Source organism: Ovis aries, chromosome X (assembly GCF_016772045.2).
Source record: "Ovis aries strain OAR_USU_Benz2616 breed Rambouillet chromosome X, ARS-UI_Ramb_v3.0, whole genome shotgun sequence".
NCBI lineage: Eukaryota > Metazoa > Chordata > Mammalia > Artiodactyla > Bovidae > Ovis > Ovis aries.
Window position 1 is genome coordinate 45275961 of NC_056080.1, and position 14868 is coordinate 45290828.

General features: G+C 38.4%; 1 protein-coding gene across 1 annotated transcript in view; it reads left to right on the forward strand.

Annotated features, from left to right (window-relative positions):
- Positions 1 to 14868, forward strand: part of ZNF674 (zinc finger protein 674) — a 36927-nt gene that overhangs the window by 10428 nt on the left and 11631 nt on the right. The window contains 1 exon segment of the mRNA XM_060407405.1: positions 1418 to 1492. Coding sequence (XP_060263388.1) covers positions 1418 to 1492 — 75 coding nt within the window.

Below are 14868 nucleotides of genomic sequence, written 5' to 3' on the forward strand. Positions count from 1 at the left end.
TGCAATGCAGGAGACCCTGGTTTGATTCCTGGGTCAGGAAGATCCCCTGGAGAAGGGAAAGGCTACCTACTCCAGTATTCTGGCCTAGAGAATTCCATGGACTGTATCCCCTGGAGAAGGGAAAGGCTACCCACTCCAGTATTCTGGGCTAGAGAATTCCATGGACTGGAGTCCATGGGGTCACAAAGAATTGGACACGACTGAGTGACTTTCACTTTCACTTATATTTAGGTCCATGGCCAATAATGAGATGAATATTTTTACTTGGTACGAGTTAAGGGTCATTGTTTTCCTTTTTTTTTTTTGTATATGCGTATTTAATTGTTCAAGCAGCATTTTTTAGACGACTGTCTCTTCTCCATTGACTTACCTTGGTACCCTTATCAAAAACAGTTGAGCACATATGCATTGATCTGTCTGCCAGTGTAGCACTGTCTTAATTACTGTAGCCTACATGTTCACATCAGGTACAGTGAATCTTCCAACTTTGTTCTTTTAATAATGTTTTGGTCCTTGATATTTTCATATAAATTTTAAAATCAGCTTGCCAATTTCTGCATGAAAGCCTACAGGGATTTTGTTTGGGATTACATTGAGTCTGTGGGTCATTGAAGTGCTAAGAATATTGAGTTTTCCAATTCACAAACATAGTGTATCTCTCAATTTATTTAGGTCTATAAAATTTATCTTAGTATCTCAGTAATATTTGGTAGTTTTCAGTGCATAGGTCTTGCATAAGGAATATAACTGCAATTTAAATATTTCATTTTAAACACACCTATTTGCTTTTTGTCAGTATCTCCTTTGTTTTTTTTTTTTAATTTAGTGGTTTCTCTAGCAATTAAGAGATACATACTTTATTAACCCTTTCACCATATATAGTTATGTTTTAAGACTTCAAGTCATATGTGGAAAGTTTATAGCAATATAGGTCACTTCCCTCCCCTCCTTTATGTTATGCTATAGGTTTCAAATATATCCACAACTGTCATACATATCTTAAAGAATTCAAAAGGAGAAAAATAGCCTGTGTGTTTTTTTTTTTTTTTTGCAACCCCATGGACTGTAGCGCACTGTCCATGGGATTTCCCAGGCAAGAATACTGGAGTGGGTTACCATTTCCTTCTCCAGGGGATCTTCCCAACCCAGGGACTGAACCTGTGTCTTCTGCAAGTCTCCTGTATTGCAGGTGGATTCTGTACTGATGAGCTACCAGAGAAGCCCATTCTGTATATTTACCCAGATGTTTTTTTTGTTGTTATTGTTGTTGTTAATTAATTTATTTTAATTGGAGGTTAATTACTTTACAATATTGTAGTGGTTTTTTTTCCATACATTCACATGAATCAGCCATGGGTGTACATGTGTCCCCCATTCTAAACCCTCCTCTCACGTCCCTCCCCATCCCATCCCTCAGGATTGTCCCAGTGCACTGGACCTGAGTGCCCTGTCTCATGCATCGAACCTGGACTGGTGATCTATTTCACATATGGTAATATACATGTTTCAGTGCTGTCTCTCAAATCATCCCACCCTCGCCTTCTCCCACACTCCAAAAGTCTGTTCTTTACATCTGTGTCTCTTTTGCTGTCTCACATATAGGGTCATTGTTACCATCTCTCTAAATTCCATCTATTTGCGTTAATATACTGTAGTGGTGTTTTTCTTTCTGACTTACTTCACTCTGTATAATAATCTCCAGTTTCATCCACCTCATTAGAACTGATTCAAATGTATTTTTTTAATAGCTGAGTAATACTCCACTGTGTATATGTACCATAGCTTTCTTATCCATTCAGCTGCTAATGGACATCTAGGTTGCTTCCATGTCCTAGCTATTGTAAATAATGCTGCAGTGAACATTGGGGGACACATGTTTCTTTCAATTCTGGTTTCCTCGGTGTATATGCCCATCAGTGGGATTGCTGAGTCATGTGGAAAATTCTGAAAGAGATGGGAATACCAGACCACCTGACCTGCCTCTTGAGAAACCTATTTGCAGGTCAGGAAGTAACAGTTAGAACTGGACATGGAACAACAGACTGATTCCAAATAGGAAAAGGAGTACGTCAAGGCTGTGTATTGTCACCCTGTTTATTTAACTTATATGCAGAGTACATCATAAGAAACGCTGAGCTGAAAGAAGCACAAGCTGGAATCAAGATTGCCGGGAGAAATATCAATAACCTCAGATATGCAGATGACACCACCGTTATGGCAGAAAGTGAAGAGGAACTAAAGAGCCTCTTGATGAAAGTGAAAGAGGAGAGTGAAAAAGTTGGCTTAAAGCTCAACATTCAGAAAACGAAGATCATGGCATCTGGTCCCATCACTTCATGGGAAATAAATGGGGAAACTGGAAACAGTGTCAGATTTTATTTTGGGGGGCTCCAAACTCACTGCAGATAGTGATTGCAGCCATGAAATTAAAAGATGCTTAGTCCTTGGAAGGAAAGTTATGACCAACCTAGATAGCATATTCAAAAGCAGAGACATTACGTTGCTAAGAAAGGTCTGTCTAGTCATGTATAGATGTGAAAGTTGGACTGTGAAGAAGGCTGAGTGCCGAAGAATTAATGCTTTTGAACTGTGGTGTTGGAGAAGACTCTTGAGAGTCCCTTGGACTGCAAGGAGATCCAACCAATCCATTCTAAAGGAGATCAGTCCTGGGTGTTCTTTGAAGGACTGATGCTAAAGCTGAAACTCCAATACTTTGGCCACCTCATGTGAAGAATTGACTCATTAGAAAAGACTCTGATACTGGGAGGGATTGGGGGCAGGAGGATAAGGGGACGACAGAGGATGAGATGGCTGGATGGTATCACTGACTTGATGGACATGAGTTTGGGTAAACTCCGGGAGTTGGTGATAGACAGGGAGGCCTGGTGTGCTGCAGTTCATGGGGTCGCAAAGAGTCAGACATGACTGAGCGACTGAACTGAACTGAACTGAACTGATGGCCATTCTATTTCCAGTTTTTTAAGGAGTCTCCACACTGTTTTCCATAGTGGCTGTACTAGTTTGCATTCCCACCAACAGTGAAAGAGGGCTCCCTTTTCTTTGCACCCTCTCCAGGATTTATTGTTTGTAGACTTTTTGATAGCAGCCATTCTGACCAGGTTGAGATGGTACCTCACTGTGGTTTTGATTTGCATTTCTCTGATAATGAGTGATGTTGAGCATCTTTTCATGTGTTTATTAGCCATCTGTATGTCTTCTTTGGAGAAATGTTTGTTTGGTTCTTTGGCCCATTTTTTTATTGTTACCCAGATATTTTATCATTTCTGTTAGTCTTCCCATCCACCCTGCAGAAGATCCTGTTTCATTTCTCTTAGAATAAATCTGATGACAAAATCTCTTTGCTTCAGTGTAGAATTCTGGGTTGACTCTTTTTTTTGCCATTAGTAATTTTAAGAAGTTCCAGTATCATCTGATCTTCATTGTTTCTGATGAGAACATCACAGTCATTTGAATAATTGATTCATATGCAGTGTGCTTTTTTTTTAACTGACTACATTCAAGATATTTTTTTTTAACTTTGCTTTCCAGATATTTGACTGTAATATTCCTGGGTGTTTCTGTGAGTTTATGTTGTTTCTGCTATGCTGAGTATCTTGAATCTGTCATTTTATGTCTTTTTCAAAATTTGGGACTTTTTTGGCCATTATTTCTTCAGACCTTTTCTTCTGCACTAGTCTCATTTCCTTGGAGGACTCCAATGATGTGAATGTTGGACCTTCTGATACTGCCCCATGGATATCTGATGCTGTATTTCTTTCTTTTATTTTTCTCAGACTTTTTGTCTCTGTTCCTCATATTGGCAGGTTGGACCATTTCTGTCAGTTTAACTCCAAGTGTATTGACTCTTGCCTCTCTTGTCTCTATTCTGCTGCTCAATTCACCCCAGGTGTTGGTTTGTTTGTCTTTCTGATTTCAGATACTATCTTTTTTAGTTCTAAAATTTCCATTTTTTTAATAGTTTCTGTATCTCAGTTGAGAACTTCTGTTTATCCATTCACTTCAAGTGTGTCTGCCGCATAGAGCTGTTTCCATAGCTGCTTAAAATGTCTTTGGTATTTCCAGCATCTGGCAGCTGTTGGTTATCTTTTCTCTTGAGAAGTGGTCACATTTTGCTAGTTGTTTGTCATGTTGAATGATTTTGGATTCTGTCCTAGATAGTGGTGATTGTTTTGTTGCTTTTAATTTTTATTTATCACTTAATAAACCTAGTTAGATTCATATCACTGGTTTTGTGTTGTCTTCTGTGGGTATTGATTCTAATCGATGTGGTGTTCAAAGCCTTTGCTTTGTGTATGCACCATTCAGGGGTTAATGTGAGACTTGAATGATGGCTTAAGTCTTTGTGCAGCTTTCAGAACCTTTCCTGGCTGGCTTCATGGTTGTCTCCATGCATTTGTCACTTAGGTGTTAGTCTCAGATTGAGCTGTGGTTGAAATATTACTTTCATTCAGTTTTTAAAGCTTTGATGTGAGGCTTTTGCTTGGATGAGCTCAGGACTTCTGGAGGTTTATATACCATTAGGACAGAGTCTTGTGAAAAAAGAATGGGGACTAAAAAGAAATGCCCTGGTATATGGGCTGCTTCTTCACTTGACTCACCTTCAGAGTCTACCTGCTTTTTTTTTGCTTTTAACTTGTCAGAATCCTGCATAGCTGCTTTACATATTTTGTCCAGAGTTCTTAGTTGCAATAATCAGTAGGAGAGGGGCTGTAGTAGACATACTCCATTGTGCCTAGAAATGGAAACCTTAGTTTCATTCATTCTTGCTTTTATATTTATTATTTCTATCCTCCTGCTAATTTAATTTTCCCTTTTGCTAGTTTCATAAGGTAGAAGTTTAGATAATTCATTTGATAGCTTCCCTGTCTAATATAAGTATTGTGATGCTATGACTGCCTCTAAGAACTGATTAAGCTGTTTCAGCCTCTCTGTATTATACCACAATATACAAGAAACATACAAGAAACTGCATGTATTTAGCGTATATAATTTGGTAAGTTTTTTGCATGTATTTAAAGTGTATAATTTGATAAGTTTTGACATGTAAACACCCAAGAATCTATCACCACAATCAAGATAGTGAAGTCATAGAATGAGCTGGGAAATATTCCCTTCCCTGTTTAGTTCTTTGGGAGAATTTGTATGAAATTGGTGTTATTTCTTCCTTAAATGTTTGATAGAATTCCCCAGTGAAGTCATGTATGCCTGGAGTTTTCTTTATAGGAAGGCATTAAACTACAGTGTAATTTCTTCAATAGATACTGGATTATTCAGATTATTTCTTCATGAACGAACTTTGGTAACTTGTGTCTTTCAAGGAGTTTGTCCATTTCACCTAAGTTGGCAAATTTATTGGCATAAAGTTGTTCATAGTTATTTTCATATATGCTTTTAATTTCTGAGGGTCTGTGGTAGTCTCATTTTAGTTTTAAAATAGTAATCATGTGTAGAAGTGAAAACTATGAACTTCATTTAAAGGGAAATCTCTCTCCCTCAGCGAAGGTTTTAGTACCAAAGGACGCATGCTCAGTTTTTTCTTTCTTTACTCCACTCTCCACCACCCACCCACCCCCTCCGCCCCCTGCCACTCACCGAATCACCAACTGGGCCATCTCTGGCTCCTTGGGTGAAGCAAGTGAAGAAGGGAGTTAGGACAAAAATAGTTTGCCCTAACTGATAAAGATATAATCTGATATTGACACCCTCTGCGTGTGGTAGATTCTAGAGACTGATTTCTTTCTGTCCCTGGTATGTTTTGGGCTTCCCAAGTGGCACTACTGGTAAAGAACCCACCTGCCAATGCAGGAGACATAAGAAACACAGGTTCAATCCCTGGGTTGGGAAGAACCCCTGGAGGAGGAAATGGCATCTCCATGGCAGCCCACTCCAGTATTCTTGCCTGGAGAATCCCCATGGGCAGAGGATACTGGTGGGCTTCAGTCCATAGGGTCCCAAAGAGTTGGACACGACTGAACACACACAAACTGGTATGTTTATTGTTTCTTTGGAGATGCCCCAGCTAGGGCTCTTGATTGCAGTTCCCTCAATATAGGTGGTGCCTCTTTTCCAGCAAGTTATTTAATGTATCTCCTTCTTGCCCTCACCAAACAGCACCGTTGTAGACATCCAGTCTCTTTTTGCTGAGGTCACCTTGATGCTAGGAGAAAGCCCCCTCTCCAAAGTAACCCAACCCTGTTTCTATCCAGAGGGTCCACATCTGGCTTGTGGAATGCATGTCTGTGTGATGGGGCCTTGAGCTCTTCATCATCTCCCACCACCACCCAATGCAACCTCTTTTCTGTAGCCACAGACTGCCACAACCTCCCTGTCACCTGTAGAGTTTTCTAGCCACAAACCAGGTGCCAAGTCCCATGGGTCCCCCAGAGTCTAGTGGACATATATCAAGCAAGTTGTCTCCTTGAAGTTATCCTTACTAGATTAGGGCTGGGGCAAAAGTACTCTTCCTGCCCCTGCTGTGTGAGAGAGAAAATGCCACCACTTTCCAACAGCTCTGTCTGAAGAAGGTTTCTTCCTCAGCTTCTTAAACCTTAATACTCCTACTTTTATTTTTTTTAACTCCTACTTGTAAGGTGTCTTACTGCAGAGGGACTCCAAGTGGTTTTGACCTACTCTTTTAAGTCCTGCAAAGGTCTCTGGACTGCAAAAGTACTTGGTAGTATTTTATTACCAGCCTTTGAAATGAGTAGGGTTTTTTTTTTTTTAAATGTTTTATTTTCTTGTAGTGAGAACTTTTAAGATTCACTCTTTTAGCAACTTTCAAATACACAATACAGTATTATTAGCTATACTTGGGCTTCCCAGGTGGCTCAGTGATAAAGAATCTGCCTTCCAGTGCAGGAGATGCAAGAGACATTTGATCCCTGGGTTGGGAAGATCTCCAGAGGAAGAAATGACTACTTGCTCCAGTTTTCTTGCCTGGAAAATTCCATAAACAGGAGGAGCCTGGCAGGTAGAGTACATGGGATCGCAGAGAGTTGGACATGACTGAGCGACCAAGCATACACACACAGCTATAGTCACCATGCTGTTACTACTTCTGCAGTGTTTATTTAGAAAGCCCCAGGCTGGAATCAAACTAAGAAAAAATGTCACTGCTGTTTCCCAGTTTACAGTGGAGCTGCCTCCTCCCCACTCCCCGCAAGTTAGTATCACCTTAATCCTTGTGTACAGATCATTGTTAAATCTTGAGATGTGGGCAAGAGAAGTGGAAAAATAAAGGGCTCTACCAATGGTTTTTTCAAAGCAGATGGCCTGCAAAGAGCTGTACTGATATCATGTTAAGCCAGTTCCTTCAGAGCATGGATTGCAACTGGGTGGCAGATGTAGCTTCTGAAATGTGTGAAACTTCTGGTTTTGAACAGGAAGCATCAATGTAAAAATGCAAAGCTCTGTAACCTCATGCAGCCAAACTGATGATACAGACAATGCATGATTTAGACCAGTGCTGCCCAAGAGAACTTTCTACAATGATAGCACTGTTCTCTCTATATAGAATTGTAGTATGGGCACACTCCTTGGGCTTCCCAAGTGGCAATAGTGGTAAAGAACCTGCCTGCCAATTCAGGAGATGTAAGAGATGTGGGTTTGATTCCTGGGTCAGGAAGATTCCCTGGAGGAGGGCATGGCAACCCACTCCAGTATTCTTGCCTGGAGAATCCTGTGGACAGAGGAGCCTGGTGAGCCATGACTAACAAAGAGTCAGACACAACTGGAGCAACTTAGCACACATGCATACAGGGGCACACTCTACATTTTGGTAATCTGTTAAGTATGAATTGGTATCTTACTGTAATTTTTGTTTCCCTGATTATAAGTAAAGGTATTTATCATTTCATATTTGGTGTGGACTAGATTTCCTCTTCTGTGGCTTACTTGTTGATATCCTTTATTTGTGTTTTTGTTGGGGGTATTTGACTTTTTCAGATATATACAGATTCTTTATATAGTCCTGATTCTGATTTTTGTACAGTCAGTATCTTTTAAAAAAGTTTTTATTGGAGAGTATAGTTGATTTACAATGTTGTGTTAGTTTCAGAGGTACAGCAAACTGAATCAGTTACACATACACATATGTCACTCTTTTTAGTTAGTATTCTTTCTTCATCTTGGTTATTGTTGGTGTTTTTTGAGTAGAAGTTTTCTTTGTAATGTAATTTCTTTGTAACTGATTGATTTTTTAGTTTGTACTTTTTGTGTAATTACATGTAACTTTTCTCTGACTGAGCTCATAAAGATGTAATGTAATTTTCTTCCCAAAATTTCAAATTTTGCATTTTACTCTCTTAAAATCTGCCTAAGTCAGTTCAGTCACTCAGTCATGTCCGACTCTTTGTGACCCCATGAATTGCAGCATGCCAGGCTTCCCTGTCCATCACCAACTCCCGGAGTTTACTCAAACTCATGTCCATTGAGTCGGTGATGCTATCCAACCTTCTCATCCTCTGTCATCCCCTTCTCCTCCTGCCTTCAATCTTTCCCAGCATCAGGGTCTTTTCCAGTGAGTCAGTTCTTTGCATCAGGTGGCCAAAGTATTGGAATTTCAGCTTCAGCATCAGTCCTTTCAATGAATATTCAGGACTGATTTCCTTTAGGATGGACTGGTTTAATCTCCTTGTAGTCCAAGGGACTCTCAGGAGTCTTCTCCAACACCAGAGTTCAAAAGCATCAATTCTTTGGCACTCAGCTTTCTTTATAGTCCAACTCTAACATCCGTACATGACTACTGGAAAAACCATAGCTTTGATTAGATGGACCTTTGTTGGCAAAGTAATGTCTGTGCTTTTTAATATGCTGTCTAGGTTGGTCATAGCTTTTCTTCCAAGGAGCGAGCATCTTTTAATTTCATGGCTGCAGTCACCATCTGCAGTGATTTTGGAGCCCCCCAAAATAAAGTTTCTCACTGTTTCCATTGTTTCCCCATCTATTTGCCATGAAGTGATGGGACCAGATGCCATGATCTTAGTTTTCCGAATGTTGAGTTTTAAGCCAACTTTTTCACTCTCCTCTTTCACTTTCATCAAGAGACTCTTTAGTTCTTCTTCGCTTTCTGCCATATATATAGGCATATATAAAACCTGCCTAGATTTTACATAATTCATGAAGAAGGGAACTATTAATTGCCCTTTTTTCCCCATGTGGGCATCCACTTGTACCATCCCACATACTGAACCCTTTCAACAGTGGTGTGGGATACCCCTTCAGCTAGAGGACAAGTTCCATATCTGTGTGGGGCTTTTCCAAGGCTCTATTTTGTTCCATTGGTCTGTTTGTCCCTTTGCCGTTTGCATGTTTTTCTAACTTTATAACTTTAAAGTGCCTAATTGAATGCTATATAAATGTCAACTGTTATATCATTCTTACTGTTGTTGATGTTGTTAATAGCTGGTAGGATGATTCTCCTTATCTCTTTGGACTCTTTTGTCTTCAAATAGGAATCTAAGGATTAGTTTGTCAAGTTCCACGGAAAACTATTAGGGATTTCAGTTGCAATTGACCTGTGTTTGGAGATGAGTTGGAAGTATGTTGGGGTTTGGTATGTTTACTCTATTGAATTTTACCACCAGTGAACTCTTATTCAACCTGTCCTTTCTGCCATTTAGTAATATTTTGAACTTGTCTTCAGGACATGTTTGCACATCTTTTGTTACACTTATTCCTAGATACCTCCTAGCTATTATTGCAATTGTGATTAGGTTTTTTTTTTTTTCATAGTATGGTTCCTAATTGGTTAATACTAATGTATGACAATGCATTGATATTTATACATTCAATTTGTGTACAGAAACCTGTCTGAATGCTTTTATTAATACTAATAGCTTTTAGATTCTCTTGGGTCTTCTATGTAAACAATTATCTTCTTAAAAGCAATTTTGGATTTCCAATTATCAGTTTAGTTCAGTCGCTCAGTTGTGTCTGACTCCTTGTGACCCCATGGACTGCAGCACACCAGGCTCCCTGTCCATCACCAGCTCCCGGAGCTTGCTCAAACTCATGTCCATCGAGTCAGTGATGCCATCCGACCATCTCATCTTCTGTTGTCTCCTTCTCCTCCTGCCTTCAATCTTTCTAGGTGTCAGGGTCTTTTCCAATTATACATTTTCTTTTCATTTCCCATTCTATTAGTCAGGGCCTGTAATACAGTATCTAATAGATATAATGATAGTGAATTCCTTGTTTCTGATTCTAATGGAAATAATGGTGAGGACAATGATAGAAATGTAATGATAGTCAATGTGTAAGCATGTGCTGCGTGCCACAAATGCAGTACTCTGTCTGCTTTATATACGTTACAGAGTTTAATCCTCTAAATGATCTTGTAAAGGAAACTGATTATTATTTTATAGATGAGAAACTAAGCACAGAGAATGTGATTTCTAAAACGTTCATCATTAAGTATATATGCTGTGGTTTTTTGAAAAAATATCTTTCATCAAAAGCTTTTATGTCCTTGGTTTACTAAGACATTTTTAAAAAAATCATGAATGTGCGGTATTTTCTTGAATGCTTATTTTCTGCATCTATTGAGAAGATACTTTTTTCTTCTTTAATCTATTAATGTGGTAGTGGTAGATTATATTAATACTTTTCTGATGTTGTACTGTTCTTGCATTCCTGTGCTAAACTCTTAATTAGTTTTAAAGCATTTTTAATTGATTGAATTCAGTTTACTCATGTTTAAGAGTTTTCCATTAATGTTCAGAGTGAGACAGATCTTAGATTTTCTTTTCTTGTACTGTTCTTTTATTTTGGTATCCAAGGTTATCCTCACTGCATTAAAAAAAAACTGTACTTTCCCCCCTTTTTTTTTTCTAGTTTCTGAAACTATATTGACTGAACTATACCTGTTTTAAGAGTTTGATAGCAGTCATCTATAACAGCATCTGGATAGGAAGTCTTTTTTAGGGCAAAACTTTCAAGTACAGAGTAAAATTTATAGTTTTTTAAAAACAATTCTTGATTTATTCATGTTTTCTCTACCTTCTGTCAGTTCTGATAATTTTTTAAGATAATCATGTTTCATCTGAGACTTCAGATTTACTGACCTAGGGCAGTATTCTCTTGATTAAAAAAGCTTTAATTTTTATCAAATTAAATCATGTCCATGGTTTAAAGAATAAAATAAATGTGATAAAACTATAATGAATGTCAAGGGCATAATACTGTACTTGGTTTTAGCTAACAAGCTGAGAAACAGTCAGGGTATGAGAAATATAAAATTCAGGATAGTGATTATCTGAGAAGAAAGAGAATAAAATGAGCATATGAAGAACATCAAAGGTAAAAATAATTGTTTTAATGAGTGGTGGATATGCAGATAATTTTTGGTATCTCTGTTCTTTATAATTTACATATTTCTTATAAAAATTATTTAAAACTTTCTGCTATGGAAGATGAAGATTTAGCTCACTTCATTGTTTTTGCCATTCATACACATACACACAAAGACTTCTTTTTTGAATATCAAGCTTTTTTCCTTTTTTTGAAGTATAGTTGATATATTATACTGGGTTAATTTCAGGTATACAACACAGTGATTTGATTTCTTTTATAGATTATACTCCATTTAAAGTTATTCTAAAATATTGGGTGTATTCCCTGTGTCTAGTTTTTATTTTATACCTAGTAATTTTTATCTTTTAAAAAATATTTATTTGGCTGAGCCAAGTCTTAGTTGCAGCATTTAGGATCTTTAGTTGTGGCACGTGAACTCTTAGTTGTGGCATGTGGGACCTAGTTCCCTGATCAGGGATCAAATTCAGGCCATCTGCATTGGAAGCACATAGTCTTAGCCACTGGACAACTAGGGAAGTCCCAGTTTTTATCTCTTAATCCCCTTCTCCTATTTTGCCCCTCCCTTTTCCCTCTCCCTATTGGTAACAGCTAAATTGTTCTCAGTATCTGTAAGTCTGTTTCTCTTTTGTTACATTCATTTGTTTTATCTTTTAGATTCCACATATAAGCAAAAGCATACAGTATTTGTCTTTCTCTGACTTATTTCACTATGCAAGACTCAATGGACATGAGTTTGAGCAAACTTTGGGAAGTAGTGAAGAACAGGGAAGCCTGGCGTACTGCAGTCCATGGGGTTGCAAAGAGTCAGACATGATTTAGCAGCTGAACAAATATACCCTCCAGGTCTATCCATGTTCTTACAGATGGCAGAATTGCATTCCTTTTTATGGTTAAGTAATATTTCATTGCATGTATGTGTTTGTGTCTGTGTGTGTCTTCGTTATCCATACATCTGTTGATGGACACTTAGGTTGATTCCATATCTTGGCTTTTGTAAATAATGCTGTTTTGAACATTGTGTCTTTTCAAATTAGTGTTTTCGTTTTCTTCGGCTGTATAGCTAGGAGTAAAATTACTGGATCATATGGTAGTTTTTGTTTTTAACTTCTTGAGGGACTTCATAGTGTTTTCCATAGTACTGTGCCAGTTTGCATTCCCACCAACAGTGTGGGAGGGTTCCCTTTTCTCCACATCTCCATTGGCTGTGGTCTTTTTCATAGTAGCCATACTGACAGGTGTGAGGTGATAGCTCATTGTGATTTTGATTTGCATTTCCCTGATGGTTAGTGATGTTGAACATCAACATCTTTTCATGTGCCTATTGGCCATCTGTATATTTTCCTTGCAACACAAAGACTTCTTGTTTGCCCATGTTCCCAGTATGATTATACCATAAATTTGCTTTCCATCAATACTGTTGTTTACATAATGACTATATGAACAAAATGACTATATGAACACTATAGATAGCTTAGCCGTGTAGTGACCTATGATTAATTTACCTTTTCTGTATAACTTTTAGTTTCCTCTGGTTAATAATTGCCTTGTTTCTTTCATTTGCTTCTTTCTCTGAGTATTTCTCGCTAGTTCAGCTTAAACACTTCATGACCCATGATCCAGAGTGATTTTAAATGTTTCCAGAACTAAAAGTGCTCCAGCAATGTCATATCCCTGTGTTTGTCTGGGGCCCTCTGACCACTCCCTTCTGGGTGGATTATCTTCATTCCTGTTTTGTGCAGCCACCATCCTGACATCTCTCTCCACCATCATTCTGGGAATTCCCCCCACTTTCTCATTGTTGGAAGTCCTCATTTGCTTTAATGCCATGCCTTCTTCCACGTTTCACTGGAGCACATTCTTCCAGTGCTTTCCTAAGAAAGAATGTAGGTCCATGGGAGGTAAATTTTTTTTTAGATTTTTGAATATCTGAAAGCGTTTGTTGAAACCTCATCCAAGATGGGGAGTTGAGCTTGGAGTAGAGTTCTAGGATGGACATTTCTTTCCCTTAGACTTATGAAGGCATTGTGCCATTGTCTTCTGACTGAAATTTTCCTTTTGCGAACTCTGAAGCTTCTAAGACTTTTCCTCCCTTTATTTCCTGCTTTCTGACATTTCATGTGTCCTAATAGGGTTCATTTGCACCCGTATTGCTGGGCACTTGGTAGGAGACAAATCCCTACAGGGATAGTTGCCCCTTTCTCATGCAAAGCCAAGATGCTGCATGGCTAGACACCTGCAGTTCAAGTCCACGTGGCATGTAAGACTTTTTAGAAAGCCCTTTTCACTTTGTGGGAGATTCTCAGTTGACCCACTAAATAAAAATAGGCACATGCAGGCGTCTAGACACCCAGGAGAAAATCAGGTATTTAGTGCCCCAGGTAGGCTAAAATCATCAAAATAGGGAACATTCCACAATCTGCATTCCCAAACATCAGCCAGGAGCCATGCCTGCCACGTTAACACCTATCTGGACATTAGCTTTACTGGTACTCTCTATTTTTTCATGGGGATTGTAGTTACTATATACTGTTTGGAACCAAGTTCCAAGTTAGATCAAGGTAGTAACAAAACTCTGGAGATGGGGCTTTCAGTGGAGCTCCCTTCAGTTGCTGTGAGGATGCCAGTTTTCATTCCTTCCAGATCACACAGTTGAGGAGCCAGGGGTCTAGGGTGGAGGTGTAGATGGGGAGAAGTAACACCAAGTAGAAACCACGTACTTGGCTGTTCTCAGTGAGGTTCACTGGTGGTTCTTAAATAAATGCTTTTCAACGTGGTGTATGACTTTGGTTAATTTCCAAAGTCCTGAAATTATAGATTTTTATAATTTTGCCAATATTTTCATTGCTTTTAAGGGTAATACAATTTACTAAGGTCCTCACTCCACTGTTCCAGAAGCCCTGCTTTAAGGCATTTCTCTTAAAACTGCACAAAAGTATAGAAAGTCATAGTCATATAAGAAATGCTGTAGTTACCTTCCAATAATAGCAAATGTTAAAATTTTGTCATTTGGTGTTGATTTTTTTTTGTTTATAAAAGAAATAGAGGTTTACAAATAAAGGTGAAGCCTCCCTTTTCCCCTCCTGAGTCCTGTTGCCTTCATTCCCTCCATAGGCAAACAGTATCATGAATTTGGTGAATATCCTTCTAACCCATGTTTTTATACTTGTACTACATAAATTTGCACCGGTAATCAATATAGCATTCTTTCTGTAAATTTACCAGATTAGTGCCCTAGAAACCATAGGAGATCTTTCCACAACTAACTTTCTGTATTCAGTATTCACCTTTGAGTTTACCTGTGTTAGATTTAATTCATTCATTTTAACTCCTGTATAGCATTCCAACATCTCAGTATCAGAGTCCACCAATCTAAGCCTCTATTGGTGGGCATTTAGTTGTTTCTAATACCTTGTTGCCATTCTTGTACATGTACATATTTGCAGAATTTCTCTGTGGTGTAACTGTAAGTAGAATATGTAGTAGAATATATACATTTTTAACATTATTAGATGTCTAACCTTTTTTCTCTCATAA